The following is a 15,913-nucleotide window of genomic DNA, read 5'->3' as shown; positions in this document are numbered from 1 at the left end:
CCCGTCTGTAGGGACCTGACCCAGAGGAGGCCGGGCACAGCCATGTGCTGTGGGTGGGGTGTGGGAGGGGAGGGGTACAGGCAGCAGCCCCCACCCCCTGTGGACGTCCCCGGGGGGCTGTGGGGTCCGTTCTCTGTAGGCGGGAGGCCCATTCCTGCACCTTCCTGAGCAGCACCTGATGATGCTGCCCACACTCTCCCGCCGCCCCAGCCGGGACCCCGCCTTACGCCTGATTTCTCCTCGAAGCCGGCCAGGTCCCTCAGCAGGTGCTCCACATGTGCCAGGCTGTTGCCGATGTCCGTGAAGGTTGCTATCTTCTGGGACACCGCGTCCAAGATGGCTTTGACCTGGAACAGAGGAGGGCGCATCTCAGGGGGGTGTCTCCCTCACCTGAACAGAGAGAACCCGCTCCAGTGCTCCAGATCAGGGAAATGACAGAACTCAAAGTCGGGCCAAGTGGTCATCAATCAAGCAGGGACCACAGTCAGACAGGTGCAAAGTCGGCCCCGAGTGGTCACCAATCAAGTGGAGACCGTGGGGCCTCTGGGTCGACGCTACCCACCAGTGACCTCACTGGCAGGACACTTGTTTCTCTGTGGCCTGTGTATGCCTCCATTTATCAACCACACACCTGAAAACAGCATGAGGAGAAGATGAGATCACGCAAGGACAAGGGCCCTGGGAGCCGAAAGCCAACAGCAATATGGACGCTGGAATTGTCAGCATTCCTACTGGATCCTAGGCGTGGAGAGTTATGTAACTCAGTCCCTTCTAGCTTTCTACTAACTTCCAATGTCTACGATTTCTGCTGTTGGCAGGAAGACAACGGGTGTCACAGAAATGATTTTTATTTTAGTTTTTAATTTTTTTTTTTTTGAGATGGAGTTTTGTTCTTGTTGCCCAGGCTGGAGTGCAATGGCGTGATCTTGGCTCACTGCAACCTCTGCCTCTCTGGTTCAAGTGATTTTCCTGCCTCAGCCTCCCAAGTAGCTGGGATTACAGGCGCCAGCCATCACGCCCAGCTAATTTTTGCATTTTTAGTAGAGATGGGGTTTCACCATGTTGGCCAGGTTGGTCTTGAACTCCTGACCACAGGTGATCCACCCGCCTCGGCCTCCCACAGTGCTGGGATTACAGGCGTGAGCCACCATGCCTGGCCTGATTTTTAAAACATATAAACACTTATTCCTTTAAATACAAAAGCTTTTAATTTTTGTTATTGGAAATGAACCTGAGAACGGGTGTGTACGCAGACATCCCAGTGCCAAGGGGGTTGTAGTTCAGACGGCCTGGGGTTGAAGGCCAGGAAGGCGGGATTCTTGTCCATCCTTGAACCCCCTGCATGTGGCCCAGCTGATGTGTGAGACTTCCCTCCATGCTACCCACAGCCACTGAGTTATGGATAATGCACCACCTCTCAGAAACTAGCTTGGATATAGAAGAACTCAATACAATCAACCAACGGGATCTAACTGATATTTATAAAACTTCACCTAACAATAGCAGAATACACATTCTTTTCAAGCAAGGAACATATACCAAGAAAGACCATATTCTTGGGCCGTAAAACAAATGTCAACACATTTATAAGAACTGAAATCATACAGAGGATGTTCTCAGATCACAATGAATCAAACTTGAAATCAAGAATGGAAAGACAACAGGAAAATCTCTGAACAATGGAAGCCAAACAACATACATTTAAATAATCAATGGGTCAAAGAGGAAGTTCCAAGGGAAACTGGAAAAAAAAAAAAAAGCTGGACTAAATGAAAAAGAAAATATAATACATCAAAATTTGTGGAACACAGCTAAATCAGTGATGAGAGGGAAATTTATAGTGTTCTTATTAAATATGTATGTTAGAAAAGAGGAATAGTCTCAAATAAAGCATGTAAGTTCCCACCAAAACAATTCATAGAAATAATAAAGGTAGGACCAGAAATCAATTAAATTGAGAACAGAAAACAACAGAGAAGACTAATGAAACAAAGAACTAGTTCTTTGGAAAGATGAGGAGTGATAACATCTCAATCTAGATTGACAAAGAAAAAAAGAAAGAAGATGCAAATTACAAATATCAGAAATGAAACAGGGAATATCACTACAGACCCTGCAGATACCAAAAAGATAAAAAAAGAATACTATAAACAACCTACACATTGCCTTGAAAAACACACTACTACATCTCATTGTGAAACAGATAGTTTCAATAGTTGCATAACTATTAAGGACACTGAATTCATAATTTTAAAAGTCTCCCAAAGAAATCTCTAGGCCAAGATAGTTTTATTGAGCATCTACAACAATCCTACAACTAACATTACACCTGATAGTGAAAAACTAAACACTTTCCTCCTAAGGTTGGGGACAAGGCAGAGATGTCCAGCCTCGCCACTCTTATCAGATGGTGGAAGCTCTAGTTGGGGGCAGTACGCGGTGGGGCAGGGTGTTGCAGGTGCGGGTAGAATAAAAGGCATATCTTCAAAAAGGAAGAAACCAAACTGTCCTTATTTGCACATGACATGATGGTCTATATGGAAAATTTCAAGGACTTTACAAAAAACCATCTCGAATACGTGTGCTCAGCAAGGTCGCAGGAGACAATATAAATATACAAAAATCAATCGTATTTCTATATGCAGCAATGAATACATAAATGCCAAAATTAAAAATATAATACTGTGGTGACTTCTTAAAATGGAATATTAAAGGTAAGTCAAACAAAATACGTACTGAACTTGTGTGCTGAGAACTACTCGACACTGGTGAAAGAAATCAAATGTTGAGAATACCATGTTTGTTGACTAGAAGACTCAACACAGTAAACACACTGATTCTCCTTAAAATATAGGTTTAACACAACTCCTGTGAAAACCCCAGGAAATTTGTTTTTATATATGTAGACAAGATAATTTTAAAATTGGCATGAAAAGGCAAAAGAACTAGAAGCTAACACAATTTTGAAAAAGAAAACAAAGAGGGAAGAATGAGTGTACTTGATTTCAAGACATTATGTAGTTGTAGTAATTAAGACCTTGTGGTTCAGACAGAGGAACAGGTATGTAGATAAATGTAATTGAATAGAAAGTCTCCAGAACAGACCCACACAAATGTGCCCAGAGTTTTGACAACGGTGGAGAAGAAATCCAGTGGAAGAAAGGGCCTTTTCAACAAACAGTGCTACAGCAATTGGACATCCAGAGGTAAAACAAATCATGATCTAATTCTCATACCTTATACAAAAATTAGCTCAAATTAGGTCATAGACTTCAATGTAAAACTATGAGATTTGGGGGGAAAAAGGCTTAGGGGAATATACTTGGAATCTAGGACCAAAAGTATAATCCTTAAAAGGAGAAATTGACAAATTGGAGTTCGTCAAAATTAAATGCTTTGGCTACGTGAAAAACCCTGTTAAGAGGATGAAAAGAAAAGTTACAGACCAGGAGAAAATATTCGCAAACCACATATGTGACAAAGAACTAGTATCTGCAGTATATAAGGAATTCTCAAAATGTAACAAAACCGTAAAATGAAAGCACAAAACCAAACAATCCAGTTAGAAAATGGGCAACAGAAATAAGACATTTTACCAAAGAGGATATGCGAATGGCAAATAAGCACGTGGAAAGGTGTTTAGCGCCATCAGCACTGGTGAAACGCAACGGAAACCCACCGTGAGATTCCATGGCACACACATCAGGATGTGAGCATAATATAAAGAATCACTACACCACCACGTGCTGGGGAAAGGGGAAGCAACTAGTCTCTCATACGCTGAGAACCGTTTGGCACTTTCTTAAATGAAACATGCAACTACTATATAACCCTGCAATTACATTCTGGGCATTTAAGTCAAAGAAATGAAAACTTACATTTACACCAACATCAGTATATGAATGTTTGTAACAGCTTTATCTGTAATACTCAAATCCAGAAACAACCCAGATACCCTTCAACAGGTGAATGATTGAAAGAACTGTGGTCCGTCCACACCGGGGAACACAATGAGTGAGCCACCGGCACCTGGGGGTCTGCAGAGAGCTGTGCTGAGCAAACAAACCAATCCCAAGTGTGACATTCTGTGGGATTCCTTTATGTCACATTCTTGAAATGGCAAAAGTACAGCCACAGAAGCAGATGAGTGGTTGCCGGGGGCTGAGGAGGGGTGGGCTGGGAGGAACACGGGTGAGTCCACGAAGGGCTGCAGGAGGGAGACGTCTGGGTCTGGCTGCACTGGCCGTGTTGCCGTGCACCTCATGACTGTGATACCGTCCTACAGTCTGGCACACAGCAGGCACATCCTACATGCTTGCTGAATAAAGGAGCATGCAAATGACTATGAAGGGGGAGCAAAGGCTTCCTGCTACTTTACGAATAATGCAGTGTAAGTGCATCCCAGTGAGCCGATTTTCAATCACCTTTCTATACAATGATGCAGTCATCAATCGTGCATTTCAAGGCTCAGCCTGACTTCATCTCACAGGCTCCACCTGGCAAGTGGAGACTTTTCTGCATTAAGCCAAAGTCAACTGGGTGGCACGGCTCAGCTCCTGGCACTGGGACCAGGGCACAGGCACAGGAGGCCCCGTGGGCATCAGGGCGGCTGCTGGCTCCACCCAGGGACACTCACCTCCCGGAAGCCCTGCTCAAAGTGCCGGAGCTGCAGACACTGCTCCAGCTTCTGCTGATGCTTTGCCCAGAACTCATCGAAGGCAGCCTCGGTTTCGTTCAGCTGGGCCAGGAGCCTGGGAAAGAGGAGGAGTTGACTGTCTGTGTGGCCCCCGGCGCCCCACGAAACGTGGAGCGCAGTGGGTGTTCGAGCGACCCCAAGGCTCATCTCCACCCCGGGCCTTCCTGAGATCCTGGCCTCCGCTCACTCCCTGCACCTAAACCTGGGATCTGCGGGTGCTCAGGGCGGTCAGCATGGGAGGGAGGCCCTGGAGAAAGCATCAGGGGCTGTGTGCTTTCCTTCTTGCTTCTCTCCCTCTAGGTCACTGCGACTAGGCTGAGCCGCCGAGTTTGTTCATTTTTATTTTTTAAAAATTAAAAAACTTTTTTTAAAATTTATTTTTTGAGATAGGGTCTGGCTCCATCACCTGGGCTGGGTGCAGTGGTGCAATCTCGGCTCACTGCAACCTCTGCCTCCGAGTAGCTGGGACTCCAGCTGTGCACCACCCAGTCAGCCCCACGCCCACCCTGCCAGGCGTGCGCGGATCAGCTTCACTTTATAGATGAGGAAACTGAGTCTTTGGGAAGCTGACAAGGTGCCCGACACAGGCCAGGACAGGGCCCACCCTCATGGGCTGTGCTGCAGCCTCTGCCTCGTGGGTCACGGCACCCCATCTACGAGGAGCCCCTCAAGGATGCGCCGTTGAGCCCCCGGGGCCTCTGGCGTGTCCCTGGCACAGAAGGCAGCTCAGGGCGTGGGCCACACTGCGTGGGAGTCAAAGGCAGCTGAGAGTCAAAAGGACCAGCTTGGTCCAGGCCTGGGTGCACCCCGCACGGCCCTGCCGGACAAGCCGCTGTCCAGCTGTGCGGGTCCTGCTCCTCAGCTGGGAGGCGGGGCTGATAGCACCCACCAGCCAGATGGGACAGGGGAGGCTTGGGGAGTCTTGGGGAGGATGGGACGGGGGAGGCTCGGGGAGTTCTGGGGGAGGTGAGGGGGACGCTCAGGGAGTTCTGGACATCCTAGAGCACCATGCCGAGCACACAAGTGCTCTACCCTGTGCTGCTAAAAAGCTGGAAGCCCAAGGGAGAAATATGAGAATCACACCTTTTACAATGAAAGTAAGAAACACTAGCTGCAGCGAGGAGAACCCCGAGCTTTCTCCCTGTCCGTGGAAGCCCCGCTTGGAATGCAGAAGCCCCAGGTCTGAGGCGCTCCATCGCCTCTGCTTCCCCTAACACCTCCTTCATGCCTGCAAAAGGGTGTTTGCTCTAGGAAATTGTCCCCAAAACAGTGGCTTTCTGTGGGGTTCAAGAGAAAAGCATTTCAGCAGGAGGAGCCAGGTCCACACAGAGGCTTGGAGGCTGGCTGCTGTGCTGGCCCTGGCCGGGAGTGGGGTTGCCTGCCACGCTGCTTGCTTTTTCCATGGCCTCTTTCTTTCGCAGAAGCTGTGTGCTTGAGAGGATCCTGCCCTGGACTGGGACAGGATGAGGGCATGAAGGCGGCCGGGCCTCACCTCTGCACGGTGGCCTGGTTGTCAAGCTGGTCCTGGTTCACACTGGACTCTGAGCCCTCAGCCTGCAGCTCCCTGAGGCTCTCCAGGACACTGTGCCCCTCTTTTAGTGCCAGCCTCAAATCCTCCTGTGGAGAGAATGCAGCCTCGCACCCCGGCCCCGTCCAGGCACACAGTGCAGCCCTCGTGGGGCCTTGCTCTTGAGGGGGCGGGGCTGAGGAAGGGGTCAATCCCCGACCCCTGAGTCTTCCCAGTCTCTTCTGTGGGGTTGTGCGGGCAGGCGGGCCGATGTCGGGGACTCACTCACTCCTGTGTGCCCCGGGGCAAAGCTGCCATTACAGGTCACTCAGGGCAACGGGTTAAGGTGAAAGAGTCACTGGAGACCAGGCTTTCTCATGGTGCCTGCTCCTGGTCCTCAGTGTCCTCACGGTGGAGTGGCCTGGTGAGCACAGAGGCACAGTCCTCGGGGACACACCAGCAGGTCATGGCCCTGGGCCACCACTGCTGCAAAGCCAGCAGCGTGCCGGTGGGCCAGGGGCAGAACAGAGCAGGGAGCATGTGCTCCTCAGAATACGTTTGTTCCAGCAAGTGCTGTGGACACGTGAGCACTGGGAGTGTTCTGCAAACAGCAATTCCAACCACCACTTCATCGCCTGCTCGGCATGAGAAACCGGCACAGACATCCTGTCTCGGTCACACTCAGAAGCAAGAGATGTCTATTTGGGAGCTCCCCACACAGACAGCCAAAAGTGCTCCTGAGAGGAGAGCCGCCCCTGATCCCACTCCTGAAGCCACAGCCGCCCAGGGCCAACGGTTGACCCAACGCCAGAACGGCAGCCGCAGCTGGCAATCTACAGGGTTCATTTACACTCCTTTTATTCCATTCTCATCAGAGAGGTTGCCGAGCTAATCGCCATCAAAAGTCATCTCAAGCCTGCTGACTTCTTGGTCTTACGTGCTGCTGACACAAACTCCCACTGGGACGAAAGACCCCCTGCAGCTTCCGACCGGAGCCCTGCACAGCTTCCGACTGACCGGAGCCCCCCACAGCTTCCAACCGGAGTGCCCCCCATGTACCTTCGCCTTGTCCTTCTTCTCTGTGTGAGCACACAGCACTGAGCTTGTCGACTGGACGTCATTGGGCAGCTCTGTTTCGGCCAGCTCGGTCCCGAAGGACTGCAGCATCTGAGCCGTCTGCTTCACCATGAGGGCGAAACTTTCGATGGCCTTGGGGACAGAGAAAACACAATTGCATGCCTTGTGCACTGCACCCACCTCCTGCTGCCCTGAAAGCAGACACCGGCGGAAATGGTTCCCGCACAGACCCATCAGGCGAGACCGCCTGATGCGAGGACGGTGAACGCCTTCCCATAGCGTCCTGCCCTCCTCGACCTCTTCAGAAACATACCAGGCACACTCTACACACGTGCCCATCACCTAGAGTCGCCTGTGCCTGCGCTGCCTCTCCCTGTTGAGAGCAGTGAGTGTTGCAAACCACAATGCAAGGGTTTTTTTTTTTTTTTTTTTTGGTCTCCAAGCCCAGAGAAAGCCACTCCCAAACTTATTACTCATGTTACTTCTTTACAATGACTAAGGTCCACTGAGACCATCTCCTCATTCTTGGGAAAGAAAACGACTGTTAATGTGAACATGTTTTTGGAAAGGGCCGTGTTGTAATGCAAGAGCAATTCTGTGGAAGTACTCGAGCTGGTATCAGCCAGCCCCGCTGGCCCCGACGCGGCTCACCGTGCGCTGGCACAGCCACCGGGAGTGGCAGTAGTCCAGGGTCCCGCCCAGGTCCTCGGTCAGCTGCGACTTATCGATGTAACTGTGTAAGTCTGGTACGGAGCTCAGCATTATGACCTGGAGGAGAAAGGGAATGCGTGGTGGTGTTTGGGATTATTGTTGGCTCCCAAAAGAGCTGCCCCATCAGCAGAACACCTAGCAGCACAGAGAGGACCACGTCTGCCTGGATGCTGCGGGCGGCTGTGTGGATGGGGGCACCTGGATGCTGTGGGTGGCTGTGCAGATGGGGGCACCTGGACACTGCAGGTGACTGTGTGGATGGGGGCACCTGGACGCTGTGGGTGGCTGTGCAGATGGGGGCACCTGGATGCTGTGGGTGGCTGTGTGGATGGGATGCAGCTCAGAGCTCCGCCGACAGCGCCTCTTGTGGTGGCGTGTGCAGCTCAGCGCCCCGCCGACAGCACCTCTCGTGGTAGCGTGTGCGTGTTATGGCCCTTATGATAGAGATAACTCCGTGCGCCCTCCTTCCCTCCTATTTGGCAGGCACTGCACACTAGCCATAGGCTTTGTGACCACAGACGTGTCACGGGGAGCAAGACCAACCTCATGGGTTATCCATGCCACAGGCTTCCCTGCACAATGGCTCCACAGCAAGCCGTCAAAATGGGTTTCACAGAAATCACCAGCATCTTCAAACTCACAGCCCCACTTAAATAATTCTTGAAATTAGAGTGGATGTTGTGAAGGATGCAGTTGTTGACACATGTGTGTCCGTGTTTCAGTGCTGTGTGCTGAACTCAGCCGTAGAAAGGAGACATGAGGGAGAACAGTGGCCCTGGCACCTCTGCTGCCGTGACTGACTATCTGGCAAAATCACCCCCAGTTGAGAGTCTCCACTCTAGACTGATACAGTATTTAATAATACATGATGTGGTGTCAAATAACCCCTGAGCTAAACCTCAGGAGACCCATTTTGTGGTCCCGTCTGACAGCTTGCAAAGCAAAGCCTAGATTTTATCCAAACCCTGGACAACATGGGCAGCTGTGTGGACGGGGCGCCTGAACACTGGGGGCGGCTGTGCAGACAGGGGCACCTGGACACCGTGGGCGGCTGTGTGGACAGGGGTGTCTGGACGCTGTGGGCGGCTGTTTAGGCAGGGGTGTCTGGACACTGTGGGCGGCTGAGCGGACGGGGCGCCTGGACGCTGTGGGCGGCTGTTTAGGCAGGGGTGTCTGGACGCTGTGGGCGGCTGTTTAGGCAGGGGTGTCTGGACACTGTGGGCGGCTGTGCGGACAGGGGTACCTGGCCTCAGACCTGTGTGGACCCGGATGTGGGTCCCACTCGCCCGCAGGCCAGCCGCCCACTCTCTCTGTGTCTCAGCTGCCTCCTTTGTAAATGGGCATGTTGTGCCTGAGCTCATCATGCCACGGTGAGCAGCAAATGGCGCTGTTGGAGGTGCACAAAACTCAACACGAGTGTGGCCTGTGACGGCCAAGGACACGCAACAGGCGTTTACACCTCCTCCAGCAACATCATCAAACAGTGCTTTGATGGCAAAGATGATCATCTTTGTCCCTGTTCCTGCCGAAAATACCCCGCGGTCATTGTAGACACCAGTTGAAATCAACACACCACCACTGAGGCCGGATGGGGAGAGTGGCTGGCAGTTCCCATACGGTTATGGTTACCCGGGAAACCTGTGGTTGTGACGGCCGAATAAGCTCCTCTACACATGCCTTGTCTTCATTTTTCTGCATTTCTCTTGCCCTTTTTGAGGTCACTCCATCCATGGGTTTGGATAGTCAGTCACGGCAGCAGAGGTGCCGGGGCCACTGTTCTCCCTCATGTCTCCTTTCTACGGCTGAGTTCAGCACACAGCACTGAAACACGGACACACATGTGTCAACAACTGCATCCTTCACAACATCCACTCTAATTTCAAGAATTATTTAAGTGGGGCTGTGAGTTTGAAGATGCCAGTGATTTTTGTGAAACCCATTTTGACGGCTTGCTGTGGAGCCATTGTGCAGGGGAGCCTGTGGCATGGGTGACTCGCGAGGTCAGTCTTGCTCCCCGTGACACGTCTGTGGTCACAAAGCCTATGGCTAGTGTGCAGTGCCTGCCAAATAGGAGGGAAGGAGGGCGCATGGAGTTATCTCTACCATAAGGGCCATAACACGCACACGCTACCATGAGAGGTGCTGTCGGCGGGGCGCTGAGCTGCACACGCCACCAAGAGAGGCGCTGTCTGCGGGGCGCTGAGCTGCACATGCCGCCACGAGAGGCGCTGTCTGCAGGGTGCTGAGCTGCACACGCAATGCCTAGCTCATCCTGGTGTCAGGACATGAGCCTCCCACTGCCCACAAGTCCCTGCTCTGCACGGTTTTGTCGCTAGTCGTCTCTAGGGAACGGACTGTTCAGAAACTAAGGCTTCTCCAAGGCTACGAAAAACGGTGCATGCACAGAGCTTCCCAATGGCTTGGAAGCTGGTGGTTCTGGGGCCACCAAAGCATGATGGCACAGAGCCCCATGGGTGCCATGCAGACCGCCCTGCACCTGCAGTTACTGCTGCAGGCCAGGCACCAGGGTCATGGGCGACACCCGGAGTGGACTGCATGGGGTTGGGTAGAGTGGATGGGGCCTTGTGGCCCCCAGGGCTGTCTCGGGCAGGGGGAGAGGAGGGGGGAGGGGGAGGAGGAAGGGGAGGGGGAAAAGAGGGGAGGAGGAGGGGGAGGGGGAAAGGAGGGGGAGGGGGAAAAGAGGGGAGGGGGAAGGGAGGGAAAGGAGGGGGAGGGGAAGGGAGGGGAGGGAAAGGAGGGAGAGGGGGAGGGAAGGGGAGGGGAAGGGGGCAGTACACGGGGAAAGGCCCCAGGTCCAGTTTTCTTCTCTGTCAGAGAAGGGCTCTTGCATGTTTGGCATTGAGGCTGTAGTGCAATGAGGGTGGAGGAGGAGGGCTGGTGCCACCTGATTCCCAGGGCACAAGGAGTAGCTTCACAGTGAGCGACCTGCACCCCAGATTGCCTGGTTTCCAGCAGTGTCTGGCTGGTGCCGTGGGGGGCTCTGAGGTGCCTGGTGCTGGCCCACATGTCTCTGTTCTCTTTGTGGCAGAGAAGATGTGAGCTCGCCGAGGCAGCTGACTAGGGATCTCCGGGGGAGCTACACGGCTCGGGCTGGTGACCGGGCTCCACAGGCTCTAAGGGACTTTGTGAAGCCTTTGTTCTTTAAAGGACAGTGGATCAGGGCTGAAGGTGCCTTCTCAGTGGGCAGGGTTGGGAGACGCTGCCCTGTGCCGGGATAGTGTGGTGGCGATCGGGCAGGGGTCACCCTGTTGGCTGCTCCAGGACAGGTCTGGCCCTTCCCTGTCAGCAGTGGGTGCTCCCTCCTAGGTCCAGAGATGCTTACAGCTCCCTCCCAGCCCTTCTCTCATTCCTGGGGCGCAGGCAGGGCCTGGGCTGAGTTCCTCACAGGTCGGCGGGGGAACTCTCAGCCCTTAGGGTCTCGAGTTCTGCAGTTTTCCTGGGGGTATGAATGTCACGTGACCTGCGTCCTGATGGGACGCCCACATGGTGGCCTGTCTGAGGTTGATGCTCTGTGCACCTCTGGTGGGGTGGGGGCTGGGGGCGGGGTGGAGGAAGAAAGGATTGCGCTGCTTCTGACAGCATTGAGGAGGTGCAACTTCCCACCAGGTCCTGTGGGGTTTTGTTGACCGCGTGGCCCTGAAGTCAGCTCCTTGAGGATTTCAATGATCACAGATAGGCCAGGACGGCAATTAGTTCTGTTCTGCTCCCGCAGGACAGAGGCGGGGGGCACTTACCGGCACCTTCATCTTAAAGTCATCTCTATTGAATTTGAAAGTGATGTCGGAGAGAGTCCTTTGGAAAAAACCCGTCGGGCGAAGCACGAGGACGAGCTGCAGGTTTGCCGGGAAAGATGCCTGCGGGAGAGGGCGAGAGACAAGAGCCTGCAGCGTGCTGTGCGGACAGCAGCCCCCCAGCGCGGTGCCTGCACGCTGGGCTGACCGGGGAGGCGCAGCTCGCGGGCTGGGCATCCTCAACACAGCAGGTTTATGCTGAGATAAACGTGGTAGAGATGCTGGCCTCTGTTAGAAGCATCACCCTTTTCTAAAAGAAAAGAGGAAAAGCCTCATGCCTTGGTAGAACGTTATGCTGCTTACAAATGTAAAATTCCAAAGCTTACGACAGTTGTTGGGGCTGAGCTGTGTCCCCCCAAATTATGATGTTGAAGCCTAACTCCCAGTGCCTCCGAATGTGACCTTGGTTGGTGACGGTGTCTTTACAGAGGTAACCAAGCTAAAACGAGGTCATTAGGGCAGGCCCTGATCCCAGCACCGCGTGGAGAGCTCCCAGAGAATTTGCTGGTGGAGGCTGGGGAGGTGCTTCCACACCCAGGGAGACCCAGGAGGCAGCCAGGCCAGAAGCTGGAGAGAGGCCTCGAGCAGAGAGACGCTCCCCGTAGCCTTGGAAGGAGCCTGCCCCGGCCACGCCTGAGTTCAGACTCCGCCTCCAGGGCTGGGAGGGAAGGGCTTCTGTGCGTCCAGTGGCCAGTCTGTAGTTACTTTGTTACCATGGCCCCAGGAAACCAAGACACTTGTCAAATTTTATAAAAGCAACATAGACACATATGTGTGTTACCTACAAAAATAAAAATAATCTTGTGCCCTGGTGTGCACACACGGCCTTGGACACAGTTACATGAATTTATTTGGAAACCGGCTCTGCCTCTTACAAGGCGTGGGACCTTGGGTAGGTCACTCCCCTTCTCTGTGTCTCAGCTTCTCCATTGGGAAAGTGGGGAGAGCAGCAGTGTCTACTCATGACACCCTTTCGAAGATGAAATGGACCAAGGCGTGCTGGCATTCAGTGGATGCCTGCACCAAGGAAGCGCTCAAAAGCCGTGATGACAGATGTGCAGTGACAGCTGCTCTCGATGCCAAGTTATGTCCAGATGCTGAAATCCAGGGAGACCCCATCACCAAAAAAGAAATTGTGAAGCAACTGAGTTTGATTTCTGGATAACTAAGTTAAATGCACCTAAAATATGACATAGAAAAGAATGGCATTGCCCTAAAGCCCGAAAGGAATATAGCAGCAAGGACTAGAGAAGGAGTGACCGACTCGCCAGGATGTCCTGCCTGGGCACTGTCCCAGCTACACTCCAATGTCCAGGCTGGCCTAGCGAGGACCATAAGAAGAGGGCCCTGAGGTCAGGAAGCTGGGATAGGGTCTGAAGTCAGGGGACGTGTGGGGCGTGGGCCAAGGCTGGGCCCTCCGGCCACGCTGGCTGCAGGGACACCTGGGCTCATCTCTACTGCTGACAACATGGTCTCAGGCGGGAATTCTAGATCGCACACCCCAAGTTCCAACCCAGCTCTGGGATTGCAACATAAGTGGCTGGGACCTCACTCAGGATTATACAATGCCTTTTCCACAGTTGTGGAATCCTAGTAGCAAGACCTTGACAAGTCTGTCCTCAGCACCCAAACACTCAGCGCCCACTCAGCACCCAAACAGCGCCGAAACACTCAGCACCCAAACACTCAGCACGCAAACATTCAGCACCCAAACAGCGCTGAAACACTCAGCACCCAAACACTTAGCACGCAAACAGCGCCGAAACACTCAGCACCCAAACACTCAACACCAAAACACTCAGCGCCTACTCAGCATCCAAACACACAGCACCCAAACACACAGCACCCAAACACACAGCACCCAAACACTCAGCGCCCACTCAGCGCCCACACAGTGCCCACTCAGCACCCAAACACACAGCAAACACACAGCTACTAAACACTCAGCACCCAAACACACAGCTACTAAACACTCAGCACCCAAACACTCAGCACCCAACACTCAGCACCCAAACAGTGCCAAAACACTCAGCACCCACTCAGCGCCCAACACTCAGCACCCAAACACACAGCACCTAAACACTCAGCGCCCAAACACTCAGTGTCCAAATACACAGCACCCAAACACTCAGTGCCCAAACACTCAGCACCCAAGCACTCAGCGCCCAAACATACAGCACCCAAACACTCAGCGCCCAAACACTCAGCACCCAAACACTCAGCGCCCAAACATACAGCACCCAAACACTCAGCACCCACTCAGCACCCACTCAGTGCCAAAACAGCACCCAAACATTCCGCACCCACAGCACCCAAACACAGCACCCAAACACTCAGCACCCACACAGCACCTAAACAGCACCCAAACACTCAGCACCCAAACACACAGCACCTAAACACTCAGCACCAAAACACACAGCACCTAAACACTCAGCACCCAAACATTCAGCACCCACTCAGCACCCACTCAGCGCCCACTCAGCACCCACACAGCACCCAAGCACTCAGCACCCAAACACATAGCACCCAAACACTCAGCACCCACTCAGCGCCGAAACACTCAGCACCCAAACACACAGCACCTAAACACTCAGCACCCAAACACTCAGCCCCTACTCAGTGCCCACTCAGCACCTAAACACTCAGCACCCAAACACACAGCACCTACTCAGCACCCAAACACACAGCACCTACTCAGCACCCAAACACTCCGCACCCACACAGCACCTAAACACTCAGCACCCAAACACTCAGCACCCAAACACACAGCACCTAAACACTCAGCACCCAAACACTCCGCACCCACACAGCACCTAAACACTCAGCACCCAAACACTCAGCACCCAAACACTCAGTGCCCAAACACTCAGCACCCAAACACACAGCACCTAAACACTCAGCACCCAAACACTCCGCACCCACTCAGCACCCACTCAGCGCCCACTCAGCGCCCAAACACACAGCACCTAAACACACAGCACCTAAACACTCAGCACCCAAACACTCCGCACCCACACAGCACCTAAACACTCAGCACCCAAACACTCAGTGTCCAAACACTCAGCGCCCAAACACTCAGTGCCCAAACACTCAGCGCCCAAACACTCAGCGCCCACTCAGTGCCCAAACACTCAGCACCCAAACACTCCGCACCCACACAGCATCTAAACACACAGCACCTAAACACTCAGCACCCAAACACTCAGCACCCAAACACTCCGCACCCACACAGCACCTAAACACTCAGCACCCAAACACTCAGTTCCCAAACACTCAGCACCCAAACATGGACCAGGTCACCTGCCTTGTAGGAATTAAAACCAGAGATGTGTCCCTGCCCCATGTGCATAAACTAAGGGCACAGTCGCTGGGCGGCCACCCTCCCCGTCCAGGGCAGGTGGACAATGTCCTGTTGCTGGGTGGACACTGCACACCTTTCCCACAGGACCCCTCCCATGGAGACCTCTGCTTCATTTGCATTGCGTGGGGAGGGCAGGGACCATGGCCCTTAGTGGCTGGCACACTTGGCAGGTGCTCTGTGGGTGTCTGCTGCAGAGTGGATGAGGGAGGGGAGGCTGATGGCTCCCGGGGGACTCTCCTGTCTCCGCTGCTCTCCACACCCATTCCCTCCAGCTGCGGCCCTCAGGGAAGTACTCTGGAGGGGCCCTACATCTGAGCCCTCTCTGCCCCACCATCTCACACGACCCCTGGACGTAGACTAAGGCCACGGCCATTCACCTTCTGCAGGGAGCACGTGTGGGTGAGATGGTGTGATGGACAGGCTGAATTACAAGCAGGGAATCGTGAGCTGAGCATCTGCGGGGAGCGCGATCCTGGTGGATGGGGCGCCTGGGCAGTTCTCCTTTGAGAAGCAAGCCCCAAAGAGTGGGACGCCCCAGGGCAGATTCTGTGTCTCAGCAAGGAGCGGACTGAAAATCCCTCACATTGCTGAGAAATTGGACACCACTATTTACGGAAAACCAGTTTTTTTCTGGAGGTGCAATGAATCATGCTCTTCTACATTTCACTGTCGTTTTTATCACCTGGATCTTTAAGGACAAGCTGAGAGCCTGAAGCTCGGAGATGAAGCCAGGTGTGTGTGTGTGTGTG

General features: G+C 53.2%; 1 protein-coding gene across 17 annotated transcripts in view; it reads right to left on the bottom strand.

Moving 5' to 3' along the window:
• Window positions 1-15,913, bottom strand: part of MCF2L (MCF.2 cell line derived transforming sequence like) — a 209,501-nt gene that overhangs the window by 27,642 nt on the left and 165,946 nt on the right. For all 17 annotated transcript variants that reach the window (XM_054529276.2, XM_054529272.2, XM_054529273.2 and 14 more), the window contains 6 exons: window positions 11,747-11,866; window positions 7,932-8,048; window positions 7,263-7,412; window positions 6,189-6,313; window positions 4,637-4,751; window positions 228-347 (listed from right to left, as the gene is read on the bottom strand). In XM_054529276.2, the coding sequence (XP_054385251.2) occupies window positions 228-347; window positions 4,637-4,751; window positions 6,189-6,313; window positions 7,263-7,412; window positions 7,932-8,048; window positions 11,747-11,866 (747 nt within the window). The remainder of the gene's footprint in view (window positions 1-227; window positions 348-4,636; window positions 4,752-6,188; window positions 6,314-7,262; window positions 7,413-7,931; window positions 8,049-11,746; window positions 11,867-15,913) is intronic.

Source organism: Pongo abelii, chromosome 14 (assembly GCF_028885655.2).
Source record: "Pongo abelii isolate AG06213 chromosome 14, NHGRI_mPonAbe1-v2.0_pri, whole genome shotgun sequence".
NCBI classification, from domain to species: Eukaryota; Metazoa; Chordata; class Mammalia; order Primates; family Hominidae; genus Pongo; species Pongo abelii.
The sequence above is the reverse complement of the archived record's forward strand: the minus strand, read 5'-3'. Positions and strand labels throughout refer to the sequence as shown.